General features: G+C 34.7%; 1 protein-coding gene across 1 annotated transcript; it reads right to left on the minus strand.

The window, feature by feature from the left end:
• Positions 1-335: 335 nt before the first annotated feature.
• On the minus strand, positions 336-8,788 carry LOC106877664 (uncharacterized). Its single transcript, XM_014926611.3, has 2 exons — positions 7,765-8,788; positions 336-5,598 (listed from the first exon to the last, which is right to left on the minus strand). Exon 2 carries the CDS (start codon positions 5,586-5,588, stop codon positions 3,384-3,386), a length of 2,205 nt encoding a protein of 734 aa, XP_014782097.1. The 5' UTR covers positions 5,589-5,598; positions 7,765-8,788; the 3' UTR covers positions 336-3,383.
• Between the last annotated feature and the right edge of the window lie 250 nt (positions 8,789-9,038).

Here is a 9,038-nt window from a genome sequence, read left to right on the forward strand (position 1 = left end):
TGAATTCTTTGCTATGAAACCACCTCAATTCTGGGAAGAGGGTATTTTCAAGTTAAAGGAAAGGAGACGCATTGTGCAACAAAATGGTTTATATTTGGTTGATGAAAAATGTAAAGGCAATTATATATTGACCTTTTTCTTTCCTTTAAAAATCGGCATGAACTTTCCGGACAACCCAATATTTTTACATTCTGTGATTTTATGTGTATGTATTATTTTTTATGTGTTTGTAGACCAGGCGGTGCTCCAGCATGACCGCAATCAAATGACTGAAACAAATAGAAGAGCAGAAGAGTGTATGTATATATATATTTGAAAAAATGAGTAAAGATGGCTTTTGGGAGGATAATTTTTATTATAATGATAATGCTTACAGTTTTTCTAATGAGCTTTGAGCTTTTCGATAGCCGTTTTCACACTGAAATTCTGTGGTTTTGAATGATGCTTATATAGCAAAATATTTTTTCTGACAAGTATACAAATAAAAAATAAAAATAAGAAATAAAAGATGGAAAAAATAAAACATAAAGAGTATAAAAACTAATTTTACAATAATATAAAAATATAATAAAAGAATGCAAAAAGTAAATACAACAGTATGTGTGAAAAAAGAAGAAACAACAAAAGCAGAATGAAAAAGAAAAAAATGAAAAACGAAAAGGAAAAGGTAGAAGCTAAAAAGTCAAAAAGTAATTGAAAGTGGAAGTGAGAAGTGATTGGTCTGTCAGGAATAAAGAAATGGAATAATTTTTAGGAGTGGTCAAAAATGTTGTTGAGTTCCTGTCAAAAGATGACTTTTGTGAATCTTTTGATTTTAGGCCATTTTATTCATTTGTCACAGTTGGTATGGTGTGCCTTTATTTAGTCATATACACTTACACACACATACATCCATATACACATATATCCACAATCCACACACGCGTGTATACATACATCCACACACATATACACACAACACACACAAACACACACACACACACACACACACTTACACACGTGCATCTACTTACTTATATACACATACATTCGCACATACACCCACACACACACATATATATATATACACACATATATACTCACGCATGCATACATATATATGCGTACACATGCATATGTGTCCACACATACATACATACATACATACATACATACATACATACATAAGAGAGTGTATATCCGTACAAACCTATATCTCTAAATTTTTATGTGAATATACATATTTACATACCTGCACACACATATATTCATATATACACACACCTATAGATATTTCCACACATATATACACATGTGTACATAACATAATACATATCAGATCGATGTATCATCAAGAACCAGGATTAGATCTCTTACTCTTAAGGGTCCTAGATGAATGTAACTTTACAGCGAGAAGTCTAAGAGAAGGCAGCGGTGTCAGATTCTCTCATGCATCGAATGTCAAGTTCTAAAAAAATCTTTTAGTGAAGTAAAAAAAATGTGTATGTCGTAAAATCAAATGGTGGTGCCCCAGTATGGTCACAGATCGTGAGCTGAAACTAGTTCAATTCAATTCAATTCCATTCATATATACTTTTCCGTATTCAGGCAGTGTTTGGTTGGTGTCTTTCTGTGAATTGTTGAGATGGTAGTTCTGGTGGTTGTGGAATTATTGTTTGTTCAGTTTTGGCTGATATTTTCGAATAAGATATTCTTCCTTGGCATTACAAAATATTCATTTTCTGTCCACAGTTTGAAGAAAGGGAATATTTTGTATTTTCTTTTTCCACATTTTTCAAAAATGTTTGCTACAAGTTGTGTTTCTAACGAATCAGTTGTTTCATGGCTCTGTCGTTTGTGTACCCTTACTTTCTCATATAGTCCGATGCCCGTTTCACCAATGTAGTATTCGTTGAATTTAGGGCATATGACACAGCAGATTAAATTCCTGAATTTGCAATTCATATTTGCATTTATTTTGAAAGTGTCATTGTTTTTGAAAGTAATCTGTACTCTCTCTCTCTCTCTCTTCAATGTAGTCACACGTTCCACAACGAGGGTCATCACATTTTCTAACTCTCTTTGTTGTTTCTGTGGTTGTAAATTTTGCTTGGGTTAAGAGTTTTTTATGTTGGGTGCTTGCCGTCTGCTATAAATCATTTTTGAGTCTATTATTAATTGGTTGATTCTTGATGAATGTTGAAGGATTGGGGAGGTATCGCTTTGCAGTGTTGATGAAGTCATGATTTCTTGGGTTGTGGGTGATGACAAAAGGAATGCTTATGTGTTCATTTTTATTTTTATTTTTGTGTGTTTGTTTTCCTCTGAGGTTGTGGTTAGGATGTATTTTGCTTTGATGATTGCTGTGTCAATGAAACTAGTGGGATATTTTTGTTCCTTTAGAAATATATTTAATTCCTGTAATCTTGTGTCCCTTAATTCTGCATCTATTACTATAGTGCAAATTCTTTTTACCATATTAAAGGGTATGTTCCTTTTTGCATGTGAGCGATGGGAGGAATAAAAGTTCAAATATTGGTGTGTGTCTGTAGATTTGTAGAAGATATCTGTTTTTATAGTATTATTTTCTTTAATTAGAAGTCCAAAAATGGTAATTCCTTTGAGTTTTGTTCCATAGGGAATTTTATTGAAGTGTGTAAGTTGTTTAAAAGTGAGTTAAATATTCTTGAGTCTTCTTAGTGTTTGGTCCAGAATATAAAGCAATCGTCCAAATATCGTTTCGAATTGTTTTTTTTTTATATAAATGGAGAATTGTTCGTTAAATGCTTCCGTTAGTTGGGAATAAAGTTTGACCTCTAAGAAGCCCATAACGAGTGTAGCATATGTGGGGGCTACTTTTGTTCCCATCTCCGTTCCTTTTATTTGTAAGTAGAAGTTGTTATCGAAGGAAGAGTGATTATTTTCCAAAATTAATTTTGATCTTTCTACAATGAAAGTTTTTGAGAATATTTCCATGATATCGTTCGGGTGTTTTGTTAACCAGAAGTTTATAGCTTCAATTCCTAGGTCGTGTGGAATGTTGGTGCATAGACTAGTTACATCAAAACTAACTAGATTTTTTTCCTGGTGGACGTATCGTCCCGGATAAAACTTGGTATCATTTTACATAAAAGTTTTAGAACATTATCTATGTAGTTGCTTAAGCGTTGTGTACTGGATGCTGGTTCTGCAATAATGGCCGTAGTTTCAGATCTCTGGGTTTCGGAATTTCGACATATGTTGAATTATTTCCTTTTATGTTGTTTTGGATTTCTTTTGATTTGTGTGTGTGATTCTGAATTTCTGTATACGTCAATGCATATTGCCGTTATTTGATGATAAAACTATTTAGAGAATAGAAAATAATTTCAGAAAATTTCAGACTTTTATTTTACTGAAAATAATTAAATTGACAAACTGGTATGTGGTGCTGTGCCATGGTCAAATACAATAATCGTTTCGATAATTTTATGTGTCAGGGATATAGTTAAACCAAATTTAACATTAATTATTGCTAATAATTTAGGTATCATAGACGTCATTAATATCAAAGAAATTTTTGTGAACGTTGAAAAGTCGAAATCATTTCGACTTAATATGTTGTTGCAAGCAAAGAAAAGAGATACGATTAGAAACAGTTTCATAATGGATTTACCAATCTCGTATCTCAATGGAAAATGATGGTTAACAATTGTCTTGAACAAATTGGCATTTATGAATTCTTCTCCATATTTTGTCTGAACTAAATTCGGACGAAAAACTTTAGTGAGCTTTACAGAATTAACCATTACTGATTGATACTGCTTTATATTAGCGTTCACAATTGCAATGCAATACACGAAAAACATGGCAACAAACCATATGTCACCGACATTGTCAGGTTTAGCAAGAACTGCAACAGCTATCGTAAATGTGTAGTTGCATAAGATTTGAAAACTTGTAAGAAATATATAGATTGAATAAAGAGCCCATAATATATAAAATGGAAACGATAGAATAGTAATAAGTATAGCGACAATATTGAAAATAAAATTGACATTCAGATATAGTGGAAGAATATAAACTTTAAAATAACTTAATGGTAAAGTTAAAATCAAATAAAATGTTGGGATTCCATAATAAATTAGACACAGAATTAATTCACAGACAGAAAATGCAGCAAATAAAATTGTGATCGCAATAAAAAACCAAAGCAATATCAACTGGCAAAAAATATTTCTCTTGTTGTAATATAACCAAATTTTCTTGATATGTTTAATCCACGTATAAATTATTAAATGCCAGAAATTTGGGTTTAAAGCAGTAGAAATATTAGCTTTCATTATTGCATAGAGTAAATCATAATCCCGTTGTGTAGAAACATTTAAATTGCCATACTTCTCTAATAATCTCTTATTTTGAATGAGAAATGTGCAAGTGGATCTTTGATGTAATGTATTATAAGCGATAGTCTCACTTAAACGACTGGGAAGAACAAAGAGGATAAAGTTGAAAGATACGTAACTGATTAACCACACTAACGGACCCCCAAACCAGCCATCTGTATTCTCATAACTTTTTGAGAAACCTAATATTAAGGTGAGATAACCCAATGGTATATCATCTTGGAAAAGTATATTTGTTGTTTCATATAAAAAGAAGTAATGCATCAAAAGATCCAGGAAAATTACTGAAAGAGAAAAAAGAATAAAAAAGAATCTTCTTAGTCTTGAGGCAAAGAAAGTGGAATTGTGGAAACAAAATGACCATGAAAGAAAATCAGGGAAATTGTAAGTATTATGGTTTTTGTTGATCCATTCTAATTTGAATGGCGATGTATTTTGACGGGAAAATGAAGGTGATGTAGCCAATGAAAGAAAACTAATAATTAAGGGAAAATATGCCCATAAAACAGCTCCGACGATGTTTTCATAATTGAGAAACATACTATTTTCTATGATATTTCCAGAACAAATCGATTTTGGGTGATAAACATGGCTTCCACTTTTATAGAGTTTACAGCAATAGTTCTTCACTAACTCTCGATTTATACTCAATCTTCTGTAAGCTTTTAATGCCTCAGGGCTGTTCTTCTTCATGTCCTGGGATAAATTTATTAGAAAACACATGTAACCAGATTCTCCTATTTTCAATGTATCGATAAATACAATTCTCTTCAATTCGCCGAAAATCAAATGTATTAAATCATGTCTTTGAATATTTTGTCTTCCACAATTTATATCGATATCAATCCTTGGAGTAGCAATGTAAGCTCCTAATAAATCCAAAGAGTAAATTGAAAAATCATAGTAGAAATTTTTATACGCTATTAATCCATCTGGTTCATCTGGAATCCAGGTAAATTGTCTCGCGTTCGCAAAATAATCCAATGGTACGGGATTCAATAGGACATCAAGCCTTTTATCGGATAAATGGACTTCAAAATTGAAAACCTTTATGTCTGATCTTACTAAACGAGATAAAATCTTATTGACATCGGGAGAAATCTTAATTTCACAATTATTTCCAAGTTCCTTCGCTTCTGTGTTTAATGATATTAGAATGACAATAAAAGTAATCACAAGGAAAAGTGTACCGGTTGCTGTTATTGTCATCAGCATGGCAGCCATATTTCGTCTTCTGTAAGAGAAAAACTATATAGAAGTCATAAAATAATGAAGATTCATTTTAGTTTCGTTATTTTGTAAATATTTGAAATAAAGAGTACTTATTTTAAAATGAATGTAAATCTATTTTATTATTTATTTACTAGAAAGACAAATGTTGTGGCCAGCGAAACAAAGGTCATATTGTATTTTGTGCTTTGCTAGTTCCTATCTATTTTAGTTGTAATATTTCCTAATTTGAACTTTAATGAATTTTTGTGAATTTCATGGCTGCAAAAAATAACAAATTTTTATGACTCTAATTTAGGAATATAAACTATGGCATCATTTTCATCAAACCAGTCTCAGTGTCTGACAGTAGCATATCCCAGTCTTTCAGCAGCACATTGAAGGACCTGGTCTCGATCATCTTCCTATACTGTAGTATTTTCAATACTGGACAAGTGAGTCTGGAGTTCTTTCCTTAACACACCATCATATACCTTGTGGACATTCAGTCACCAAGGAATGCCAACTGGCCCTCTTCTCTCTTTCACTTTAATCATCATCTGGAACTTTGCACGCACCAGACTGTGGTCTGTGCAGCATTCCGATCCATGAAAGGACTTGACATTAAACATGTCATAGATGTCAGGCTTGCAGATGATAACATAATCCAGTAAGAGCCAAACTTTACACCTTGGATGCATCCACGTTGTTGTGTGATGACCTATGTGCATAAAATGAGTGCTTGCGATGTAAAGTCCATGTTCATCACAAAGCTCCACCAACATGAGACAATTTCTATTCATTTTCCCTACACCAAAACGTCCTAGAGACTTCCATATTTGCCAGTCTGTTCCAACCCCGGCATTAAAATACCCCAGTAGAATGACTTTATCAGAAATGGGGATTTTCCTAAGTATGGCTCTCAGCTGGGTATAAAAAATAGTTTTATCTTCATCACAACTAGTCAAAGTAGGTGCATAGGCACTTATTAGAGTAGCAAACCACCAACCTTTCAGGTGCAATCATAGAGTCATTAGATGTTCATTTTTAGGAACAGGAAGCTCCTCCAGCTTCTTAAGAATATCAGATCAAACTGCAAAGCCAGCACCAGCTTCTCTGCGCTCCTCCTTCTAACTTCCCTTCCAAAAAAAGGTGTCTCCACCTCTTACTTCCTCAAGGTGACTTTCACTTGCTATTCGAATCTCTGAAAGTGCAGCTATATCAATGTTATATCGGTTCAGCTCACGAGCAACAAGTGCAATACGTCTTTCGGGCCTACAATCACTCTTATTATCCAACAGAGTGCGCACATTCCTACATGAAATGTTCAGGTTTCACCCAGATTTTGTATTAAAAAAAGTAGCCTTGTTTTTCGAGCGCAATGTTGACATCCGTCAGTCGCACTAAACTGACCAGACAGGCAATTTTTGATTCACCTTTTCTAGAACCTTCCCGGCAGCAGTGCCCTCTCCAAATGGAGCTGCTCAGACACTCCATGCAGCAACCGAATCCTATCGCTGTCTTGGGCGACAAGGAGACGACTTTATATCTAGCATGGGCTTGCTACGCGCAGGTCACCGACTACATGCTTCCAATCCGTCAGGTCTGCATGCTTCACCACCTTCCCATCGCCGCAGGACTTCCGAATAAAAATAAAATAAATATATTCTAAAAGTAAATAAATATAGGGAAAAAAAGCAGCACATATCGAGCAGAGGTCAGCAATGCATGTGAAGAGTTTTTGGTCCAATAAGGCTTGCACGACGCCTTACGGACGCACTCCCCTCTACTGACATTATCCAGCGACAAGCCAGAGCAAGATATCTGGTGCCAAACAAAAATACCCTGTTGTTAATGGTGAAATTCCAATGAAGGAGCCTTGAATCGAGGTTAGAAACCGTTCTTTCTCTATTAGCAAGAAATCTTGAAATAAAACTGAATAATAACATACACACACAAACACACATATAGATAGATAGATAGATAGATAGATACATACATACATACATACATACATACATACATACATACATACATACACACACATGTACATATGTACGTATGCATGTATGTATATGTATGTATGTATGTATGTATGTATGTATGTATTTATATATGCTGCATAGAAAGAGTAGAAACGAGAAAGAGATAGACAAATCGAATGCCGTAATTTATGTAAATTGAAACTTACAGTTTAGCTGATTAATATGTCGTATCACTGACCACGTTGACTTTGGGTAGACATTCTAAATCACTGAACCAATAATGAGATCACTGTAATTATTACATCAACATATTTTTTAAGTTTATGATTAGTCACGAAATTAACCTGAATTAATATCAAATGTTATGTTTCACTATCCACAATAAAACTAGGATAGACTTTCACGTGAAATATACTGAAGCATCACTCCTCTGTATATTGTAAACAGGAATCAGAGTGTCTAAAGAATTTATCGAAACAAGGGTGTGTATGATCCACTTTACTCTGTTAAGTTCCGTCTTTCTTAACAATATGTGATGAATACTTCCGATAGCATGCGATACAAGAGGAGTACTTGAGACAATATGAACGCAAAATGTCTTATTATTAATATTTTATTATTGAGGCGGCGATCTGGCAGAAACGTTTCGCCTGGCGAAATACTTAGCGGTATTTCGTTTGCCGTTGCGTTCTGAGTTCGAATTCCACCGAGGTCGACTTTCCCTTTCAACCTTTTGGGGTCGATAAATTAAGTATCAGTTACGCACTGGGGTCGATGTAATCGACTTAATCCCTTTGTCTGTCCTTGTTTGTCCCCTCTATGTTTGGACCCTTGTGGGCAATAAAGAAATAAGAAACGTTAGCACGCCGGGCGAAATGCTTAGCAGTATTTCGTCTGTCTTCACGTTCTGAGTTTAAATTCTGCCGAGGTTGACTTTGCCTTTCAACCTTTCAGGGTCGATAAATTGAGTACCAGTTACATACTGGAGTTGATGTAATCGACTGGTCCCTTCCCAAAAAATTTCGCGCCTTAGAAATATTTATAATATAAGGTATTCCCTCACACTGCTGTTTTCCGCCATTAAGGTAGTGAGCTGGCAGAATCGTTAGCATGTTGGACAAAACGCTTAGCGGTATCTCGTTTATTTTTACTTTCTGAGTTCAAATTCTACCAAGATCGACTTTGCTTTCCATGCTTTCAGGATTGATGAAATAAATACCAGTCGATCACTGGGGGTCGATGTCATCGATAGACCCCCTCCGCCACTCCCTTGAAATTTCCGGCCCTGTGCCTGTAGCAAAAAGGATTATTATCTCCTGTTATTAGGCAGCGAGCTGGCAGAAACGTTAGCACGCCGGGCGAAATACTTAGCGGTATTTCTCCCGTCGCTACGTTCTGATTTCCAATTTCGTCGAGGTCGACTTTGCCTTTCATCCTTTCGGGGTCGATAAATTAAGTACCAGTTGCATACTGGAGTCGA

The sequence above is a fragment of the Octopus bimaculoides genome, chromosome 1 (genome assembly GCF_046866305.1).
Source record: "Octopus bimaculoides isolate indiv1 chromosome 1, ASM4686630v1, whole genome shotgun sequence".
Lineage (NCBI taxonomy): Eukaryota > Metazoa > Mollusca > Cephalopoda > Octopoda > Octopodidae > Octopus > Octopus bimaculoides.

What these genes read in the sequence shown, in the direction of transcription:
- LOC106877664 (XM_014926611.3), bottom strand. Translation starts at nt 5,588, where the DNA reads ATGGCTGCCATGCTGATGACAATAACAGCAACCGGTACACTTTTCCTT.